A 25,208-nucleotide genomic window follows, 5' to 3' on the forward strand; every position below is an offset into this window, starting at 1 on the left:
ACAATTTCTACGTAGGAAAAAAAAATGGTTTATCTTGAACGCACGAAACGTCTGATTGATATGAAATATGAATATTATTCATAATATAATATATAAAAATAATAACATGACGATATGAAACGTTTTGTAACGTTCCAATCAACTTTAAAACATCAATAACCTTGCTACTACGATATATCGATAGTCGATTATAGGTAGGTATAATATTTTTTTTTTGTGATATCACAATATGAAATAGAAGTTAAATATAGTTTAATTTGTAATTTAAATATTTTACTCATAAACCTAACTCAATCTTATTTCCTTATCTCTATCAAACACCTGCAGAAAATGCTTATTTTTACTAAATTCACAACCCCCCCCCCAAACCAATCCTGGTTGCGCCACTGTTTAGGATAATGCAATTGTCAGTTATACGCTTTAAAACAAATATGATTATCTGAAATAACGAATTATGAAAGTATATAACGTATCCGCCAATTTAATGTAAAAAATCATAAACAAAATTTAAAAGTAAATATCCCCGATAATCCTAAAAGAAAAATTATTCAAATTTGAATTTGTTATTTTTTATAACCTACATCGTTACCTGCAGTATTTTCGCAAGCTTTTGCAATGTCCTAGGCAAAACCAGTAAATTTTCCTTACACCCTTACAATATATATAGCAATTCTAATTTGACAAATTGTGGATATTCGAATTTTAAGTGCGAGGCCCTAGGCATTTGCCTAAGTTTCTAGCCCGTTAACGACGACAAAAGTTACCTGACTCAATATGTAAAAAAAAACCGAGTAATGTCATCTAAGATCAATTAAATTTAAAAAAAATAATGTGTTAGCATAATCGGTGCATTTTTATATAATATTCATTAGAGGTAACTTAATAGAGATAATGAATTATACTTAAATTATAAACTAGGTCATTCATTTATACTGACCCTATCTATAATTATTTGTGTCTTAAGCCCAAAGTATAGGGGATAACATTTAGAGTATTTTATGAAATACAATTATATCCAAACATATCATAGCTATCTTTACTTAATTAAAGTCACTTCAACCACAGTTTATAAGTTCAAAAATTTGAACTAGTTATTGAATTGAAAGAGCGTATAAAAAATTGTAAAAAAAATATCCTACAAATGAACATGTTCATTATTTAAAGGGATATATCAATAGTCCGATATGATCGAATATATAATTGTATAAGTACCTATACCAATAATGTAGGAAATTTATTATATATTGTATACAGAGGTGGATTGATGAATTATTTCGGTCGGGAAGAATGGATTAAACCGGCATATGCACCACAAATGTAACTTTCCTTTTCCCCCCATAATTTAGGACATAATTTTACTTAAATTTCAAAATTTGTTTAGTTACACCCTTAAATTAGTAAAATATATAATACCTATAATATTATAATATTATAACTAAAATAATTTTGATTTAATCGGATAAGGTTAACTATAATTTGGATTTGAAGTTTGATCTTAACACATTTTTAAATATATACAGAAAATATCCTTAATATGTTGTAACCAATCGGCGTCCAATTTAAATTTTCATTTATATTTCTAATTATTATTATTTAAATATTAAATACATTTAATTATATTTCCAAAATGGTATTCATCACCGGTTCAATACGCAGACTAAGTTAACAGGTAATGATTAGATGAGTTACTTTATGTTTTAATAAGCTTAAGTGTTAGAAAACTAGAAGCCACTTATATTGGTTGACTTAGTGGCATTAAGTAAAATAAATGTTGGTTTATTTTTTGACAAATTAAAAGAAATTACACTTTCAAAACATATTAATTCCAGGCAGATATTTAAGTGGACGAATTTGAAATCTCTTCATGCCAACTAAACTATCAAAAGTTATTTCTTCAACTGATATATGAAGAGTGTCAAAAATTGTATCTGCAGAACGTGAGAAAATGTTCACTATTGTTTAAGGAATAAGTACTACAGGTGTATACGTACCACCCTTCCTAAGATTTTCACGAAACTGTATAAATATACAATTATTAGAAAGAGCACTTCTGGTTCAGTTACCATTGGTGATGATAATGGTTGGATGATTTTTGAAAGTTTCTAGCTTAATCTAATGAATTTTTTTATCCATGTCAAATTAACTGCTGAAATCCTGTTATTAATTCTGGATATCCACGTGTCACATATTTATCTTCAAGCCAACTGGTTTGGCCATGAACACAATATTACAATGCTTGGATTTCCTATCCATATCACTCATAGGTCACAACCACTAGAAATTGCAGTTTTCGGCCCTCTAAAAACGTTTTATAATCAAACTTATGACCCATTAATGGTAAATAACCAGAGACGTTCTATAAATGATCGATATATTGGAAAACTATTTATCGAAGCATATAATTGAGTTACTATTTCCCCAGCGCCGGTCCTAGGGGGGTGGGAGCAAGCGGTGCGACCGCACTGGGCCTCGCGCTTGTATGGGGCCCTACAAGGCGTATATTTATGGGGGGGGCTAAGGGGACTTCAGCCTCCCTCCCCGAAATCCAGGAATTGTTTGTTAAGTCTGCTTATTATGTCCTATCAGATGTAAATCGTAAAAGTTCAATATAATTTTATAAAGAATTATTAGTATCAACGAACAAGTTATTCATGTAAAGGGTCCGACGATTTTGATCGTAACGATTATACCATTGAGATCGGTCATTGTGCTTAATTTTGACGTACGGTACGGTACTGCTGCATTATCTTAATTTCGATTTCTTTTACCTAGAATTGATTTACTGATATACACGCGATAACAACCGATATACAACCGATAACACTATCACGGTGATCGGTTTACGTCGTATAGTTGTTACTTGTTTTTGTTATTATAGGTAAATCTTGTATAATAATTTTCCAACTTTTGTTTTTAATAGGCTGAATTGAGGAATTTCAGTTGAAGAAAATACCACAGACCTCCAAAAAAAAATAAAAAAAAATATCTAAATAGGCCCTTGGGGCCCCACAAATTATATATAATGATTATTACTTTGTAAATAAAATTAATATAGTCCCAGCACGCAAATCGCCACCCGCGTGGTCGTGTGGTCTTCTCAGTAAACGGGTTGTTATCAATGAAAATTAAGATGGTACCAATTACGCATAGCTTTGACGTATTATACGCGCATGCACTTGTAAAATTGTTTATCGTCGACGACAGTTCGAAATACAGTTATAGTATATATTTAGTTATATAATAATACGAAAAAACATAGATTTATATAAACAATTAATAAATTCATATATTTGTATGGGGTCCCGCAAAATTCTGCACCAGGCCCCGAAAACCGTCGGGCCAGCACTGTATTTCCCCTACTAAAATAATTGTAATATTATTTCATACCTATTTGATTTTTTTATAGTTTGATTTATTTATAAAAAAATGTTTGTAATTAGGTATATAATAAGTATAGCGGCCTTTATAAGAACCGGTCCATTTGAAAGATCCTCAATTTCTCGATAGGCCAGTCAACCCCTGATTGAACATAGCAATGCGAGTTTATTTGTTACTTAACTATTATATGTAGCACCTATATATGTATTGCATTCCAATGTAAAATAATATTTACACTAAAAGTAATTTGTTTTAATAATATAATATATTTTTAACTATAATATTTTTCTAAATTCATGATAAATTTAATTTATACAAATTAACATAGTATGTATAAATACTTCGAACATTTTTTTATCTACTAACTAACAGTATTTAAATATTTAAATTATATATTATATTGATAAACATCACAGTCAAAAATAAATAACAAATTTATAATAATATATAACTATACATATACACGAGATAATTATTAATTAAAAATGGTGATTTTATTCTAACCAATGATAAAACTAGTCTAATAGAATTTTTAGTATAGGTATATATATATATGTACTCGTATATATATGGTTTTTTACGAACACAAATTTTCAAATTTTAGAAATAATAATTCATGTTTTATAAAGATTTTTTATAAATAATACGCTGAGAGATAACATTTTAACAGCAATTTTACTTTATATAAATGAATAAAAATATAAAATTATACCATTTTTAGGTTGAATAATTATTGTTGTTTTTATTTTATTTTATTTTGTTTATTTTTACTATTAATAATTGATAGATGATGATTTATGAAGAATCATCATAAATAAATAAATACATATGTATTACATACTATATATTATAATATAATATCTAGTATAGGTGAGGAAGGATTAGTTATTAACACCGTTTTAAATAGATTCAATAAAATTAAATAATAATTTGTATACAATATAGAAATTCAAGTAAAAAAAACCAATTAAACACAATTTATCAGTCGATCAGCAAGGGGAATCGGTTTCTGAAGCACCATTAATTTGTTTCCAAACTTTTTCTTCGATTTGCTGAAAAATTAAATGCAGATTTTATACATTTATCAATCAAATATTTACAAAATATTAGTAATTTTAATGTTATTAACACTAAAATGCATTTATATACCACTAAAATATCTGAGGAGTGGTATACTTCACTGTAAAATGGAGCCCTTTATACTACATTTTCATAACAAGGCATAAAATTACACTGTTATATATTATTTTGAAATATTTTCAAGTTAATTAGTAATGGCATATGGATGATTTATAAAAATAATGTATAATTAGTTGTCCATGCATTTAAATTTATTTTAATCAAGGAACTTCTGGATAGTAATTATGTGATATTTTCTTGAAACATTGGTTATTTACTTGATTATATTTTACCCAAAAACTTATAATTTCAGTTTTGGCCTGAAAAATGTTAAACTCCTTATTTTATAATTAGCCAAGGTTAATTTAATTTATAATACACCGATTAAAATCTAAAACATAAATAATTCACTTTGCACTTACTGCAAATGACCTTTCAACATTCAAGAGTACTGGTTAATAGTACTACTTATTAGTTAATGAAGATAGATTTATAAGGTTATGTTATATGTTATAAATTTTTTGTTTAAAATTTAAGAAATAATGCGCAATTCCAAATGACTTGAATCACCAGATTAACTAGATTTTTGGCTTTCTTATTAAATTGTTGGTTAGATTTCTTTTTTTATATTTAGTTATATATAGAGAGTCCTATGAAGATGACGATGGTGACACAATATGACACAATATGAACATTGTTAATATAACATTATCTAACAATGTTCATAACTTTGAAAGTTTCCCAATATTCATAATAAACAAAGCTAAAAGGTTTTATTTATTCAAGTTATTTGGCGTGTCAGATTAAATATTAATACAATATAAATTAAAACCAATATAAATCATCGTAGATAGAATTTATCCATGAAATTAAAAAGCATTCAAACAACTAAACGTTAATATCCAACTATACTAATTATAAAAAAATTCCAAATATTTTACAATGTGCAAACATCTATTTGAATAAAATTAATTTTTCTTAGTATCATTCAATCCAAAAATAATAATAAAATTAATGAAAGTCATCTAGGGAAATAAAATTTATTTTGTTTAATTGAAAAGTTGCCTGAAGAATAGTATTTTGAAGAACCGAAAAGTGTTTCGGGTACAATTGTTTAGTATTATGTTAATAAGAATTTAATATTATTTGTCTACATTTTCAACTTGCAATAATTTTATTTAAATCATTAGTAGACGTTATAAATAGTATATTTTTAAGTACCTTATCATTATTTTATATTTTTTATACGTATAAAATACAATTAAATTACAAACATTTTACTAAATAAATTCAATTTAATACAAATTGAAGCACCAATAACCGAAAGGCAATACCTTACACCCATAATTGTTTGACATGCAGACACATATTAGACACCATCACCTTAATTGTCATGGCGTCTTACCCGGTGGACCATTTTATTTTGATCGTATCGCTCGACCAATTCCTTTTCTGAAAGATATGCCAAACATTCAGACCTCACAATTGAAGCTTCGATTTCAGGTATTAGAGTTAGGGCAGCTCTTTGCTTTCGTTTTAACATGGTTGACAATGATTTCCAACCTTTACCAGAAGATTTAACGGTAACTTTTAATCCGATGGTGTTGTTGTTTGTTTCTTCTGGCAGTTCTTCTGGTAATTCGCATTCTACTTGGTCGTACACACTCAACAAATGCGCGCAATCTTGACGCATTGATACATAACCTAAATCATCTGCGTTCTTACCATTTAGTATAACTGTTTTAGTAGTTTTCATACTAGCTGCATCACTATCACTACTATCATCTGTTCGGTCATTGCTATGACCATTTGGAGATTCTAAATCTTGGATATCTTGTAAAACATCATCTAAATCTGCACCACTGAATCTAGAAAATCATTAAACGTTCTTACAATAATGTATAAATTATACATAATAGTTTCATTGAATAAATTTGCTTGAAAATAAATTATTAGAAAGTTTATTAAAATAATTAGTTTATGATATGAAGGTCATATTATATAAGGAGTCTATGGACTTCTCAGGCTTTTTTTTATTTTATTATTATTAAAATGTATAGTATAAATGCATAATATAAAATGGGTTACAAAATTACAACATTACGAATAACAGAGGTGGGAATTCATCTAGTGATAGGACTATATGCAATAGGAGTATTGATATATTTGTAATATCATTGGTACATTATACAGAATTATTTTTATTTTTAAAAGAAGATATTGATATAATTTTCGGTTTAATCATCGGGTCGGATTATTAGGAAGAGTTATGGTAAAAAGACGAGAGATTAGAGAATTCGAGGGGGAATAGAGGTTACTATTGAAGTTAACATAAGGATTTTTAGCTGGTTAAATTTATATTGACTAATTTGAGATCTTAATGAAGAAAATAATAAGAAATGTATCAATGTAGTGTATCTGAGGCAATGACGAGCAACAAAATGTATCGAAACACTTAAATAGTGAGAATTTGAGAAGACCTCCTCAAACTCCTTTAAACTTGGATACCATAGATCTGGATGGGTCTAAATAAGGAATTTTTACATAGTTAACGATGATTTTATTGATAAAATTTAAAATAAGTGAGATCGAAGATCCATTATTTGTTATTATCACTATCGGTCCAAGTACTGATTTTATAATACGAGTAGATATATTATAAAATATCTGGTAGGTATTATTCATGTTTTAAGATAAACAGCTTCATGGTTTATCTGTATATTATAAAATTGATTCTCCGGATGTATGAATAAGAATAATATATAAAATATATTCAATAAGCTTTACAGTGGATATGCAGATTTTTCTCTGATTATTACTATTATTTATTTATTTATTTATTTTTTTTTTTTTGAGAATCATATAATCAAAGCATTGTATCACACATAAAAATGCATAAATGTAAAAATTATTACGTAATAATATTACATACATGCAACACTTGGAGAGTGGGGTTTTTGGGGTAGCAGTGTTCGGTTAGTATTAACCCCACCGGCCGCCCTCTGAAATAATCATTCTGAAGTGCCACTCACCTTTCTTCGGGCGATTCAACATGTTTGGACAATCGGTTGCCAATGGTCTTCTGCAGTTCTTCCATCAGCGAGGCGTACTGCACGGGTTCGGCGACAGGCGGTGGCCTGGGTGACAGGCTCCGGGGCGGTCGGTCGGCGGACACGATAGCCTCCTGCGCGCTGGCCGACAGGGCCGTGTTCAGCCGGGATCTGTACACGGACGGCTCGGTCAGCTTCTCCAGACACTCGTAAATGGGAGTGGCGCAGGCAGCGTTCGCGGCCGTAGCGACGGTGGCGGTGGACACTGAGTCCTGCGATGGGCTCTCGGACAGTCCGACAGGCGACGGGGTGCGCGAGAAGCTGGTCATCAGCTGCGCGGGCCGGCTGCCGGTTCCGTCCATCTCGACGATCACCACTGGCGTCACTGGCTTGGCCCTACGCTTCAGCGTCACCGTACGGCTGCACACGGTCGCTGACGCGGCCACCGTTGCCGGCGGCCGATGATCGAGCGCGCTCAGCGATTCCGTCGACGCGTACGCGTTACAACCGCCCGGCCCCGCCGTGCCGTCCGACTCGAACACCCACGACCGCCCGTAATTGTTATCCGATGTTTTTCCTGTAATGCTGTTCGATCTCAGCACGCATTCCGACTTAACCTGTTCGTACGACAATAATGGTATAATATCTTACGTACCAACACCGAAATCAATTATGGTATTTATAGAACTTCTATGCAAACATGCAATTCTTCCGATACAGATTTATAAGGGCGTGCACGAAATTTTGGTTATTTTATAATACATATAAAACTAAAAACGTACGGTTATTTTCTAAAACATGTACTGAAAGGATTTTCATTTGGACTTATCTTTATTTTGAGATTTTGTTTTAGCAATTAAACGCATGAGTTTTTAATAAAAAAAGAAATGTAATGGCTTATTTGGTGGTGTATTACAGTGATATGAAATAAAAACATACCCTTGGCATGATGTAATCCACGTCTGAATTGTTATCTGGTTCCGTAGTGTGTTGCCTTTTATCTACACGTAGCATACAACAAAATGTTATTTGAGAATCGAAAAATGCACCGACTATGGCCACTAACGTGCTTATGCTGGTGGTGTAACGAGCTATAAAATAAGATTATTTCATATTATTCATAGTACTATGGTAAAGATTTATTTTAAATTATATATTGTGTATGATGTATCTGCAATAGGCACTTAAAATTATATAGATGTGATAATGTATTTTCTTACTTTAATTGTTTTACTTAATTGTTTACTATATCTAGGGTAGAATTTATTTTATTTAATACAATTTAGATTTAATAAATGTATAAAAAATAAGTATTTTAACATAATTTGTTATAACCTTAATATATATTGAATACATCAACTTAATTACAGAAAGTTTTTTTCAGAAAAAAGAATCGTTTTTTCGGATGCCAATATGCCAAATGCGAATCTCAAAACACATAAAATATACATCTATACTTCGAAGAAATAATATTTAAATATTAATGTAATATTTTTACAATAGAGCAATAGGTATTTTTTTTTTTTTTTTTTTTTATTTAGGATTTTAACCGAATTATGTCATAAAATGTAGATATTTTATTTAGTTACCTATAATTAACTAGTGTCAGTCATTGGCATTGATCTTTCCCCAAACATCCGGGATATAACATATTTTAAACTATCCTAACTAAAAACAAGTGTATTATGATGCTCAATTATGTGTCAAGGGGAAAATATACATTTCGAGTTCTCATACAATTACCATCAAAAAAAGTTATAGGGGATTTACCCTACATGGTATACTCGTAAATGTTTGTTACCTCTGTTAGCTTATAATTATTTTATGATAAAATTAATTGTAATTTAATTTATACTAAAACGATATTTTTACCCAGGACTTTCGTTTTTGGATAGAGCCAATTAAAAGCCGATAAATCTCAAATTATGCAAGATTACATGGTGTCATTGATTGAAACATAAAAACATGAAGTATGAAATTTGGTGAAATAAATTGTTTTAATATAGAACCTGATTGCTTATTCACATTTATTATATTAATTTAAGAATTATTAGTTATAATTTGTTTTAAATATTTAAAGATTGTTTATTAAATCAACTTAGATTCGTTTAAATCATATAAAATAGAATCAATAGTAGTTATGAAAAAGTATAAAAATCATAGTTATAATTCAAATTACCATACAAAACCAAAGTTTCCAAGCCTTCTTTTGACATGATATGTTTGACAGATTCTGGTGTTAAGTACCTCCATTCACCAATTTCCAAGATAATCAAATTTATTACATTCATGATTAGAATAGTTATAGTAAGACATAAAAGGCCTTGCTGTTTGGCTGTTGTCCAATCACCTACACATGAAAAAACTGCTCCTCCGACTCCAAAGAATACGTTCTAAAGAAAGAAACAAATATAATTATTTGAAAAAAATTAAAATTAAAATTTTAATTACAAAAATCTTGGTATTATACAGCTATACGTATTCTATACGTAAAGCTATACGTATTCTCCTGTTATACACATCATTTATGAATATTTACGAATTTTTAATAATAATATAAATATATATACCTAATATATAATAATAATATGATTTTGAAGTAAATTTTTCATAATTAGTTTAGTAATTTATAAAATGTGTTGTACGTTGCACTATAAAAAAAACACTATAGTTACCAACATTTTTATCTATCGTAAAGGATAAGATGTCATGTGTACATGAATGCTAACATTGATCATTAAATAATAATTTACCCAAGACCCGGTCCATATGTTTGATCCTATTTTAAGTACAGGTACTGTGAAAAGGAAAAATATGCCTGCTACAATTTGAACTGCGCCAACGCTTATATACAGCACACTCCACAGCAGGTGTATGGCGGTGCATGCTTGAGGCCAGCTTAAGCACATCAAGTCATCTATATGATTTTACTTTTTCACGATTTTGCACCCGTATTGTTGATTGTATTTTCTAAAAATAAAAAAAAATAATTAAATTATATTACATTTTATAAATCATATTTCATACATTTTTTATTTATACAAGCAAACGTAACACGTATAATTAAACTTATACAAGTATACGCAAGAGTATTATTAATTAATTGTATAATTGTATTAATAGAAATAATCAATAAAATACAATAATATAAAATATTATAGTACTCTTTATAGATCTTATTTTCGTATATACGTATTAAACTATTACTGTTATGATATTTATTTTAAAATAATTAATCTTATACATAAATGGATGTAAAATGTATACACATTAAATAAATAAATCATGTGACGAAATATTTATAAATAATAAAGCATGTAAGATAAAAATTTTAAAAATGTTTGTAAGCAGAAATAGTGATTATTTAAAAATCGAGGTTTATTGATTTTACGTATATTATTATATGGTGCTTTGGAGCAACTAATTTTGAAGGTTTTTGATAATAATTCAAATAGGTTCTCCTGACATTGAGACATTTTTTTATCACATTTTATTTGTTGATATCCATTCAACAATATACTTTCCGTCACGGTTACTAACACAAATTTATTTCCGGTAATGTTTTTTTCCTTTAAAAAATACATTTTATGTATGAAAATATTATTTATTGTGAGTAATTTGTATTATTGAGATGTTAAGCATGCGCATTATTTTGTTACAATAGTCACCTCGTTATCAGAAGAACTATAAAACTAATGTTTATTAACCATGGTAGGTGTTCCGTGACGGATATACGTAAATACAATTTTATATTTTTGCCTTCATAAATTAACATGAAAACCAAATCAATTAAAAAAATAATGTTTTTTTTATTAGTTTCTACCAATAACAATATGATTGGTATAACTAAACTAGTAAAATACTGAAAAGTAATAAAAATTATCATTTATATATTTAATGCACATTTCAATTTTGTATAATATTCAAAATAATTAAAATATAAAAATAACAAATAATTTTACAAAGATGTAAAATGTACAAGAAGAAATTTCTTCCTTTGCTTTGTTCTAAAAATGTTTTTATACTTAAAAATAATCAAAATAAGATTGGTATGATGGTATGATATTATAAAATATTACTAACTATTGTATGATTAAATATGTATATGCATGATGTATATACATTTGCAAGTTTATTCTTTAAGTCAAAATGAATTGGTTGTTAGTTATGTCCACGATTTTGCTAATCCTTGATTAAATAGTATTTGTTTTTTGCTTATTTTGAACGTAATGTATATAATTGCAAATTTATAGATTTTTTTAAATTTTGTTGATTTTGATCATTTTAACCTTAGATTTTTAATTTTTTATAATATTGTTGAAAAATTAAACGAATTGTCTGAAGACAAACATTTAAAAAAATATTTAGCTTATTTAAAATGTAATTTATTTTTCACCCAAAAAATTACTAATATTGAAAAAAGTACTCTATCTCTTGGTAATGCCTTATACACTATTTTAAATGTGAAAGATATACTATTCAAATGTAAGGGTAAAGTAGCAGAATTGGTAAAAACTAAAATAGACTGGCGACTAAAGAAGAATAGGGATTAAAAACACTTAAATTTCATAGCATTATAGACGATGAATATGAAACGGAAGAAGATTTTAATTATTTCTTTAAATCCGGGACAAATCGCGTTATTTAAGTATGCTCCAATAATATCGTGTATCGTACAGAAAAGTTAGGTTAGGTGTAGAATAGAGTTTTAGTCAATCTATTTTTATTTACAAATTCGTACAAAATTGTACGCTCACATCGTCAGAGGGTCATATTTGAAAATTTAAAACAACGTATCATAACACATTGGCATAGCCAGGAGTGGGGCTGGGAGGGCTGCAGCCCCCCTCGAAATATTAGAAATATTAAGAAAATTTAAAAATTATTTTAATGATCCATAAAAGTCGTTACAAAAGTCTTGAAAAAATTGATCAGCCCCCCCCCCCCCGAAAAAAAATCCTAGCTATGCCGCTGTCATAACAGCATATAATAAATAATAACATTTTATGTAATAATAGCATGTAATAAAAAATAATAATTCTAGAAATAATAAAAATTTATTTTGGTATATTTTTACATATTTTAATAAATAAAATGCAAGTCTTACAAATTTTAATTCCATATAAATCGTATCCCTGATTATTACACAACAAATTGCATCAATACTACCGACAAATAATATCATTATTATTTTTAAAGTAATATTATTGAGTCAAGTTAAGTTAAAAAAAAAAAGGTAAATGTTATTTATTATTTATCAAAGAATTTATAACATTTAATTTTGAAATCTTTATTATAATAGCATTTTAAATTTTAATGAAATATAATACTACTAAAATACTTAATCTATATGTATATACATAATATACTTTATAACTATATAGAATAATATCGATATCACGAATATGGAATTATATCAATCGAAATCTTGTCTCAAATATCAATACACTTACTCATATATGTGAAAAGTATCGTTTTATAAAATATACCTGATAAAATAACACATCTATCTCTGGACCCTTCTACTAGTATGTACCGAATACATTATTTAAGAAGTTTAATAAAATTTAAACTCGATAAAATTAGGCAGTAGACATCTTATACATATTTAAGTAAACTTTTTATATTAATTATAAGCTTTAATAACAGTCAAATCAAGAATATGTTCACGTTTGCCTACAATAGTATGCAAAGATTGCGCATTAAATTCGAAAATTTTACAGTAGATACAGTAATACCATAGTAAATTATGAATAATAACAAATTAAATATTTAAGAAATATAATATTTATTGCACGTACTTACGATGTTAGGGCCCTGTAAAGTCTTGATTATACTGAGTTCAATTGTTTTTATCAATTCATGATATTTTTTATTTATCGTCAAGATAAGATAAAAAGGTTAAGAGAGCAGGGGCAGCGGTCATAAATAGATATGGAAAAATAATTGTGACAACTATTAATAAAATACACCTCATAAAGTAATGTAATTATATATGACTAATATCAGTAAACAATAACAATTTAATCTGTTAACTTAGGTATTCCTTTAATTTCCTATACTATTTTAAATTGTATAAGGTAATGTGCTTAGGGCGCTTATTTATATAACTATGTAATTATTATGCGATCGTAATGAATGTTACAAAACTAATATTTTCATCATACATAGTACAATGTATTATACTTTTAAGCACTTTTACTTTGAAATCATTACCTTTGTACTTTTGCACAAGGTAATAATAAAACGATATTAAAAACGTTGATGACATAATATAATTTTTTATAAATAAAGAATAATGAATTTCACTAATTTATTTAACAATAAAATAATAGTTATGTAAAATCAATATTAATGTAATGATTTTTTAGTGTAGTATCCTTCATACTATATTTATAATCAATTCATTAAATTATATAAATATCAAATTAAATTATGTATTTAGAAAATTAATAATTATTCAACTTTAATTAATTTATTCTGTGAATTCATAGATGTGTTTATACTCAAGTCTTTATACTTTGTAATAGATTTTTAAATAATACAAAGATATAAAATTAAAATTAATAATAATACCTATAGTAATTAATGTGCCTAATTATTACAATTGAGAAACCAATTCTTTAAAAGTATTTATTATTTCATACTTATATAAATACATAAATCAATAAATTAGATCAAATTATGTAACTTTTTAATTTAATATATTTAAAATTGTGCATATTCAATAATTGTAAATAATAATAATATTAAATAATAATGAATAATAAAAAAAATATGGTCAAATCTTTAAAAATAAATTAAGTAATAATCTTATTCGGTATATCATGTATTTCTTTATTAACAACTAGAGTAATTAACTAGAGTATATTTATTTTATTTATTTGTATTAATAATTATAGCATAACTTGAAAATCTATATCTTATAAATATTTTAAATGTTAAGTGATAAAATAATTAAATTATAATATAATTTATTTGAATTGGTTTTCTTTTAATATATTTATTTATAACTATTATATTATGTAGGTATTTCTTTTTTCATTGACATTTTTATGTTCTTAAATACCTCAATGATAAAGTTATGTCCTCGATTCTTCAATATCTATCTTGTGTTTTTATACTAATAATTGTATTTCATTGTTAATAAAAAAAAAAAAAGTAGAATTCATAACAATATTATTTATTAATAATTTATTTTTCATAATATATGCATCTATTATGAAAATAGAATAATGAAATTAATAAATCTACATGGCAAAGGTTAAAAAACAAGTATAGTTGATATATACATATTGGCATTACGTTTAATATACTTTAAAATGAACAGTATTATTTTTAAACAATGATTGGTATAAAATTTAATGAATAATAAATATTTTTAACAATTATAAATAGCCTTCATTTTAATGTAAATATAATTTCTACGGAATATTTATATTAAAATTTAAAACTGAGTATACTTTAAGTCTACAACACTTGATAATTGTCATTTTTTTTTTTTTTTTGTAATTCGAAACAACACACGAATGGTTCGGTATTGTAATAACTATGCTAACTATAAACCGGATGAAAATTACGTTGCTATTAACTTGTTAACGAGTAAATAGGATGTATACTATATTGTCGCATCATCAATCGCAATGGGAGAAATAGGGAAGGGGCTTTTGAAACAAATTCGCACACTATTTACTAAAATAATAGACTTAATAGTATACTTCACTATATTAGAAATTAGGGTCCAAAATATGTCATCCATCAAAAAAAGAAACCGCACACACGCTGCTTTTTAATAATGGAGCCCATTATGAAGATCAAAATTCAATTAACTTTTGACTACAATTGAAAAAAAATAGTTCAAATACACTACTGAAATTTTAAATTTCATATTGTGTAATAAAAGAAAATATTATTTCACCAATGTATTTTTACTCTCATTTAAATTAAAATATACTGAAAAGCACATATTTTTATGACATACGGGGAAATTAAATTACGTGTCCCATTTTAAATTTGTTGGATGCATTTTTAATGTAATAAATTACAATCAAGCTCAATATTCATTCATTATATATATGAATATAATTTTGTGTAAAATGTATGTTGTGTGTTTTTTGAGTAGGATAAAATATATCTATTGAAGCTCTGAGCTGATTAAGCGATTTATATACTTAAGTATTTAATATATTGGCATTCAATATGAATACCCGAAATCTCGAAAAGCTTGGAACTTAAAGGAAATAAAAACGAAAATATTAATTAATACATTTTAAATAGTAATAATTTTGTAACAAACATTGAGAAAATTTATTAAAATACGAGTATACGTATTAATAATACAATTTATTCCATAAAAAATATTCATGATATTGATTTAAATATTTAATATAACAATTAACTACATTTAATTAAAGTATAAATTTAAATATACATTTATAATAAATTATGTTAACTCATATATTATAATATTATCAATGTCCTGATAAGATATGTTGGCTTTCCCGTGATAAATTGTTAGAGTTCTATGAAATTTATTCTAGAAAATTATTTAATTTATGACGTCCAGTCTTTATAAAACGTTCATCGTATTAGGTTAAGTTTAAAATCAACTAGATATAGTATCAGATGAACAAAAATTATAATGTTTAAAATTAAAAGTATTTTAATACAATAGAAAAATTATTGATATATAAAATAATGAATGAATTAAGGAGTACGAAAAGGTCATGATCCTAAGAAGTGGAAATCACATTTGGATATTTGTTTATCGGTATATATATATTTCAGACGTGTGTATAAATTGGTAGGCTAATATTTTTATTTTTTTTTCCACTTTAAATAATGTGCGTGTGCACATTAATCTTAAGGTCATGTTGTCCATTTTAAAATCCAAGTAGTTCAACTAATTTGTCTAAATACAAGATAAGTTATATTATAACTTAATTTATTAGACTTAATAATATTAGAAATATAATCATGTTTAGAGTTATGATAATTATTCAGGAGGTAGATTTTTAGTAATTTAATATATATTAATAATGATTTATATTCATAATTCTAAGATACACTCATTCACACACACATACACATACATATGTACATATATATATAAAAGGAAATTCACTAAAAAAAAAACTCAATATGCAAATCTTGTCAAAGTCCATCAAGTACGTGTTATAATCTGATGTGTTTATAAATAAATCCCTAAAAGACATACTTGCGATGAACTTTCACAAATTAATGTTACAAAATTTATATATATATATATATGATTATATTTTATTTTAAATATTTTAGAAATGTATAGGCTTCCAAACGGTTCTGAATAATTGGTTTTTGACTTCTGTCTCAAGAATTATCGAAAAAAAAATTATATATGATACATATGATTTATTCTTAAAAATAACTTTACATAATTGTAAATTGTTATTAAACATATATACTCGTGTTTAAATGTACAAAGTGTACGGTGTATACTTTCGTATTATTGTTTTTCCAACTTAATACTAACTCACGAAATGGAGTATACTTGTGTTCTTGAATAATTTGGTAATTTGGTTGTTAAATGAGTATCTTTGTTGGAAAATAATTATAATTTACAGTATATAAACTAAATAAATACAAATGTATAAGCATTAAACCTCTAATTTAAAATGCTGTTCTTATTAAAATTCCTGATTGCATTATATGCTTCCACTAAATACTTTTCTGAGAGACTTATTTATCGTTGCACAAACAATTTAAATTAAGTAGACATTGTAAACCATTAATGAATTATAGATAAAATATTATATAGATTCACAAAATCTAAATGGTGAATTCTAAATATTATTACTAGAGATAAATAGAGTAATAATTAATGCATTTTAATAAACAGAGTGAATGGTAAACAAAATACCTACATTAATTTTTTCAACTCGATTATTATTTAAATACAAATTTTTTTTCAAATAGTTTCTTATAGTTTAAATCTTTACTCAATATAAATTATATTTTTTCTGTTTATATCGTTATTTTTAGATTTTAAGGAGAATAATATAATATACACTCAGTATATTATCTCATATAAGTGTACCTCAAATGTATCACGTATTCAAATAATTTTACACTGGTATTTAAACGTAAATGTGAGTACCTAGCTGTTTTATCTAAATATTTTAAAAATAAAACCACACTTATATAATTAGGTGTATATTAAAAAATATAATATTTTTTAGCTTGCTGTAAAATAGAACATAAAAAACATTTTAAGTCCATAAACACGTTTTTGATTTTGTCAAAAGAATTATTAATGATGGCAGGACTTAATTGAACATTATTTCGAAGTATTTTTCGTTTTTTGGTTAGTATTGAAAAAACTGAAATTCAAAAATTGATATCTGGATTTAAAAGATACTTTTCATTTCATTATTAATTCACAGACTAAAAATAATTAACCGGCTAATTATTCTTATAATGGATCTATATCATTATTTAATATAGTAGTTAGATAAATTTGTAGGTGATGTATATGTATATGTATATGTATATGTACAAAAAAAAATAACAATATGATCCAAATTGTATTAACTGACTCTAAGTAAAAATTTGTTAAAAAACGAATTAACTTATTTTTTTAGTCTATTTTTTTTTTTTATTCTTAATTTTAACAAGATGAATGTTATTCGAAATTTTCTTAGGATTATAAAACATTTTGTATAATTATATAAAAAAATATTTTATGCTTATACTATACATTTGAGATTATTAATTATTTAGTGAGTACTAAAGTATAACATTTGTAATTCGAAATTACTAATATGAACTTTAAATTTAAATAAATCTTAATTTTTTAATTCAATACAAGTCATTTGATTCTAAAAATAATTATGTATAATAAAAAACAATCGCTATTATAAGATTTCCTAAACAATTTTTATCGTTTTTAAAAATATTATTTTCATAAATGCAATAGATTTATTACATTTATTTATTCATTATGGATGCATTCATTTATTAACCTTCCACCGATAGTAAATTACGAAAATCCAATTTATACAACTTATTAGAGTTCCATTAGAATATTTTATTTAACATATAAGTTTAATTATTATTGAATGATTAATATATTGTTAATGTTTATTATGAGGGTAATAGTTAAAAATTACTTGAAAAAATATTTTATGCATAATGATAATTATATCATAGGGTTATCATATTGGTATTTTTTAGATTACATAAAAGTAATTCGTGATTGAATCAATTAGATAACTGCAGTAAAAAGTATATATTATAGTTAATATTTTAGATGTTAAGCTTTTGTAAATTTTGTATTGAGTTAATTATCTTAATAAAGACAATGCAATTAAAAACTATTATGTAATCCAAATTATGAGACATGATATATTAACAATATTGTAATGTCATTATGCATAAAAAAAAAAAAAATATAATTATTATTATAATTTAAGGGAAAAACATGATGACTTTTAATTTCATTCCTTTAATATTAAAATACATATACAATTTTAATATACATTAATAAATACGCTCACACTTAATTCTTTCTTTAAAATTATATACATTTGTCGTTACGTATTTATATTTATTATAAACATTATATACTTATATATTTGTCAGTATAATTGTGTATAAGTATTTTAATTATAAAAAAAATCGTATAAAACAGCTTTAAGTAAAACTTTGGTGACATAATTATTATGTATAATAAAGAACTGGTAATACAAATTATACTACATTGAATTCCGTAGATTTATGAAAATTATAAATAAATAAAATAGTTATGATATTTAAGACATCTACTGTTAGTTATTTAAAATATAAATTATAAGTAGGTACGATGTACCTTTTATTGTTTGTTTTTACACAATATTTCGAACGTGAAAAAGTATAAATTAAAGCACTCCGCTTCGTTAATTTCAATATATTCTTTTTGGACAATTCGTGCGTTGCGAATGAACACTTTATATATAACAAAAACTATCGGTAAGATTTATGTTAATTTGTTATTTACGAAAATTTGTCCTTCTATGTATAGGTCTAACACTATGCACATTCAACAAGTTTGTGGTGTGCTGGTATGTACGTCACACGTATACCTTTAATTTATTTTCTGCTGGTTACTCAAGTAACAATAATAAAAAAAAAAGTTGTAGCTTACGATTGACATGTGATTATCAGGTTTTGTGAAGTATATTATGGTTTATTGGTATAAACAAACATTGTGTAAAATGTTTGAACATAAAACATTAAATATAAAATAGTGTAATAGTTTTTTTCTTAATTTTATTTGGTATTTCATTTTATATTATCAAATGGTCTTGGATTCGTAAATAAGGACTCTATTGTCATTGTTTATTGGTTTATGTTTTAACAGCTATTACACATTTGAGCATCATGAATTGTATATTATCAATTACAGACTTTAATCTATACTATATTCACAGAAAAGGGTGATAGGAAAGCGCACATACTAATTGTTTACATTGGCTGTATATTCAGTTCTTAATTTTTTTTTTTTTTGTTTTCTATACTTGATATACTAAAAAAATATATATATATATAAGATAAAGTGATTAAATATTAAATACCAAGATATTTTAAATTACATATATCATAATAATAAGAATAAAATCAATAAAAAATAGAACAAAACGATGTGCAACAATACTTTTAAATAATAGTTATCAAAGGCAAATTAAAAAAAAATAAAAAAAAATAAATAGTTATTAAAATTAATCTAAAAATACATTGTCTATAACGCCATTAGTATACTAATGAAGATCATTATAAAATACGTATAAAACAACTCATATATTAATTTTTATAAAGCTATTTATTTCTAAGTTTAATAAATAGTTTTAATGTAATTAATGTAATTTTTATAATCACGAGATCGAACGTAAGGAATTTGCGTAATTTATGATTTATAGATATTTGATATGACATATTAAACAGTTTGTATTATCAATATTATCAATTTTATAAACTATTTGACAATTTAATGCATTCACTTTGTACATATTATTAATGCGATAAAAAAATCACAGGAGTGATTTATCACCTAACCCCCGCGAAAACGCCCCTATTTGTACAATGATTAGATTATACTTTATGCTATAATGTACAAGTAATAATAACAGTAAACAATACATAATATATACAAATAAATTATATTCTAATAATAATTCTTGTACAAGTCAGATTATTGACTCATTTCTGATTAATTATTTTTATATGTATAGCAGGTAATAATAATGGTATGACGTGGGATTTACATGAATAAATAATAGGTGGTTCGATTGATATTATATTACATTACTGAAACTTAGTATTGGACGTTCAGATATTATTATAAATAATTGTATGTATATCTAATGTATATAATGTTTCTAATTTGAATATGGAGTATACATTTCAATTTGAGTATAATATAACAATTAATAATAATAATGATGCATTTAAAACACGGTCATAATAACAGTTTTTTTTTCAGTCGTAAACTTTTTAAGCTTATTTTAAATATTATTATTATATATTATATTATCTAAATTTTACATTCATTTTTGCTTGAAAATAATTTAGAACTACTTGTATGTTTACTAATCAATCATTGTGAATTCGTGTTATAGATTTGATCAATTTAGTATTATGTTTGAATCAAAACATTTAAAACTATAATGAAACTATTGGGAAACTGTCAAGGAATTATTTGTTTTTAAAACTAAAGAAGTTTATAAATTATAATAGTTCTAGATGTTCAAGATGATAGAGTTCACCTTCAGTGTGCGTCTGTGTAACAAATGTTTTTGAGAGGTATTGATGGATGCTTTTCTCTTATGTATGCAATTTTACTAAACTCATTACAAATGATTTTGATGTCGTTGCGTAATTTAAAATCAATACATTTTTGCGTTATTGTACTTTAGAATTTGGATTGTATTAATATTGTATCGTAATTATTTTAAATTCTTAGTAAACTGAAGAGGAGAAATTAGTTTTAAAATTACCTATGTTTCCTATTCTTTTTTCTCCTATAATTAAACTTCTGATCAGTTAATGTGCACCAATAGCTTTATATTCTTACTTTTAAGATGAGAAATAAGTTCTAGAAGGTACTTTTTTTGTTGGTTTTTTTCAGTTTTTTTTTTCAATTATATACATAATACCAATATTATGAGTATCTATTAACGACCTTAGTTTAAAATAGTTTTTGAAAATAAATGTTCAATCATTGTTTTCAAATGGAAATAAATAATAAGCCCATCAAAATCAATTAAAACACCTTGAAACCAATAACAACAAACATTACTGATTTTTTTCACTTATTATTCCGAAAGTATATAAAATATAATTATACTACAATACATTTTGTATGTATTTAATGATTATTTGAATCGCGTAATGTTTTTGAAACTTTAATTTTTTATTAGGTGATAAAATACATTATAGTATAACGTATTATAATGTATTTTATTATATTCAGTGTAATATAGTGTAATACAGTACACAACTATGTAGTCTATAATAAAATCATTAGTCATAGAAGCAAATAGAGGTATAAAATCATAGAGAATACGAAGGAGTGGTGTATAAAAATATAATTCATTAAACATTAACTCTTCTCTTAAATCATATTTAGCAGATTAAAATAATAACCTAAATAAATTTTTAAGTAAATGTACCTCATTTTTCAATATTTTCGGTATAAACTACATTATTTTATACAACCATAACACATATTTTTAAAAATAGTGAATATTATGAAAACAATTAATTATATATTATTCTTTGTATATTTAAAAATTATAATATTTATAATATGAGTAAGTATTTTTGTATAATTTGTTGAAAATAACCTTTGTTAACTACCTTATTTTTCTGGTTTTATGTATAACAGTTTTGTGAATAATTGTTTGTGAATTTTCAATTAGATTATATTAATAGAGTATTTATATCATATATATTAAGTAAATTATTCAAGCGTTTTGAAAGTTTATTTTAGGGTACAATTTTATTGACTTTTGTTAATTTGTAATAATATCAACAGCTTTTAAAATTGCATGAAGTGTTAGAATGTTATGGTGCTAGAAGTTTTTGGCTAAAATACATTCATGTCAATAATTCAAATTTCACATTTCCCGGATAAAAATATAATTAATTTTTTATTATATTTGTTCAATTAATATTTATTTTTTCAACTTATATACTTAGAATACTTTTTACTATAAATAAATAAACCTTTATTAAAAATGTAACTACAGATTTTTTTTAAGTTTAAAATGTATAATATTCGCACAACTTTATGTGTGTAATTACACTAACATTTACCGAAAACATTTTGTACATAATAAAATTAAATATTAAATAAGTCTAATTATTATAAGTTTATTGAATGACCATGTGCAACTACCTAATTTAAATTATTTTTAGAATTCAAGTGTTAATTTTATTAATATGTTTTATTTCGCAAAAACTAGCACATATAGCAATCATATCTTGTATTATACCTTTTTATTATTTAAGGAAAACGAATTAAAACTATTAAAATTTTAAAGTTTATATACAGAAGCAAAATGAAGTATAACAATGAAAAAGGATGAAGAAGTTCACCTTTTTAACAATAAATTGGGCATTTAAATTATATTAATTTTATACACGTTTTTGATATTATTACTGTTATGTTAAAATTTAAAACAACAATATACTTTCTCAATACTCACTTTTAATAACTGTATTGAATCTATTAATTATTATTAGTAATGCATGTTGATGTTATATATTCATGTATGATCGTACAGATAATTATACTAACATTTAAAAGTAACACATAGTCGTACATAATTTATTAATATATCGTTTTCTAACGTTTTTCTATATTTCCATAATTACCTGACCCAAATGTTAAATATTAAATTATAACTAATTATAAAAGGTCATGTATATGTGTATTAGATATGTATTAACTAAATATTGGTTTGGACCGATACACTTCATTGCTCGTTAGCATTCAAACCACATCACGATCGATTGAACAATTTGCGAGATCTTAGGTAATAAACAAATAAACTGACATGGACGCGACGAGAAACAAAGATTTCAATCCGCTTTGACAGTTGAATTTAATTTGGAAAACATTACTGTTATTAGTAATAACTTATTACTAATAAGTTTCGTTATAGAGTTGAGGCTGATGTTAGCGGTAAAATTAAGTTGCACTTTAAGTGACTCAAAATAAAGTTTTATTGTTCTACAATTGTATCGTACTCAACGTTTTTCAATACATTTAATTGAGCGAATGGCCGGTTAGGTAAGGCAGTACATGTTTGGATTCATTTTGAAAATAATTTTTATGTAACTGTCCATATTAGATCGTGGAACCGACAAATCTTTTCAGTTAAACATTAAATACAAAAACAATTGTTAAATTTACTACAGTAGTTTATTATTTGGATAATAAATCGATTTTAAACGGATTTCCTTTTAAATTATATTATTTATATACAAACGATTATTTACAGCCAGTGTACCATATTACGATATGTATGTACTTGGACAGATTGACGCAATTTATAGCGCTGCAGTACCCACTCGACGCGTGGGACAGCATGTAAACAGTACGAAACCTATTGTACACGCTACAGCGGGGGTAAGTTAGTGTTGTAAGTGCGCGCTAAGTAGGTAGCAGTTCGCATACGATGGCGAAGGGAAGTTTCGGAATTCGATTTTCCGTCATGTCGACTGGGTTGGATTATGAATGATAAAACGATAGACACAGTGGCGGTTAAAATGTACGATTTAGTTGTTCTCGTACCTACGTGCGTAAAGTATGACGTGAAACACAATTGACCTTTTTTCGATCGGTTGCAGCGTGATGGTAGTGTTGGTGGTGGTGGTGGTGGTGGTCGTCGTCGTCGTTGTCGTCGTCGGTCATGTACGGGTCGACGGTGCGGTAGGGCGGGGTGACGCGTCTGGACGATATAAACGATATCGATCGACGGCGGACGAAGATCCGTCGGAACGCACGGTGGCGATGATCGCGCGCGAGATCCGCGGTCGTCGGGCCAACGGTGCAGCGCCGTGAGAGTACCGTGCGAGTACCGTGCGACCGACTACCCGTGCGACGGACGTATGCGGCGCGCACTGCGATATCGAGCCGACGGCGTTGCGCGAAAAGTCGCGCGACCGTTGCACAGGCGTGCGCGAGTACGTGTGCGCGTACGGCGTGTGTGTGGCGCGTGACGAGAGGAGTGAACGGCGAGTATCTCGTACGCGGCCGCAGCTGAGCGCGTACTCGCTACGCATACAACGGGTATGCGTGTGTATTGTGTTCGCGTACGACTTGCGCGCGCTCGCGCGTGCACCGGCGTCGTCGGCCACGGCCGCGCGCACGGTCATGTCCCGCGCGACGTCCGCGACCAGTGATAACGTAACGGTGGTACGTTTAAAACGCGACGTGCCGCGTTCGCGTGCGACTTTTCCGGTGAGCACGGCTCACGGGTTTCTCAACATTTCTCACCCCGACCTAACCAGTTGGTTACCAGTAGTCGGGAAAACACCAATGCGTACCGTTTACGCGCTGTCGCTGCTTCCTATCGCCAGCATGGCAGTTCTGCCGCACGGCCCGGTACAGGACACTGTATTTTTATTTATTGTACTAGG

The 25,208-nt window shown here is 26.6% G+C and overlaps 1 protein-coding gene across 3 annotated transcripts; it reads right to left on the reverse strand.

Moving 5' to 3' along the window:
- Positions 1 to 4,205: 4,205 nt before the first annotated feature.
- Positions 4,206 to 24,854, reverse strand: LOC112693652. Of its 3 annotated transcripts, none has more exons than XM_025568824.1 (7): positions 24,397 to 24,854; positions 10,301 to 10,517; positions 9,727 to 9,940; positions 8,487 to 8,638; positions 7,530 to 8,164; positions 5,903 to 6,365; positions 4,206 to 4,430 (listed from the first exon to the last, which is right to left on the reverse strand). In XM_025568824.1, the coding sequence occupies exons 2-7, from the start codon at positions 10,454 to 10,456 to the stop codon at positions 4,368 to 4,370; spliced, it is 1,683 nt and encodes a 560-aa protein (XP_025424609.1). In that variant the 5' UTR covers positions 10,457 to 10,517; positions 24,397 to 24,854; the 3' UTR covers positions 4,206 to 4,367. The 3 variants fall into 3 exon arrangements, with proteins under 3 accessions (XP_025424609.1, XP_025424608.1, XP_025424607.1); XM_025568823.1 differs by having other exon boundaries at positions 24,365 to 24,854; XM_025568822.1 differs by having other exon boundaries at positions 24,361 to 24,854.
- Positions 24,855 to 25,208: the final 354 nt, after the last annotated feature.

Source organism: Sipha flava, unplaced genomic scaffold, assembly GCF_003268045.1.
Source record: "Sipha flava isolate LNK unplaced genomic scaffold, YSA_version1 89_pilon_pilon, whole genome shotgun sequence".
NCBI classification, from domain to species: Eukaryota; Metazoa; Arthropoda; class Insecta; order Hemiptera; family Aphididae; genus Sipha; species Sipha flava.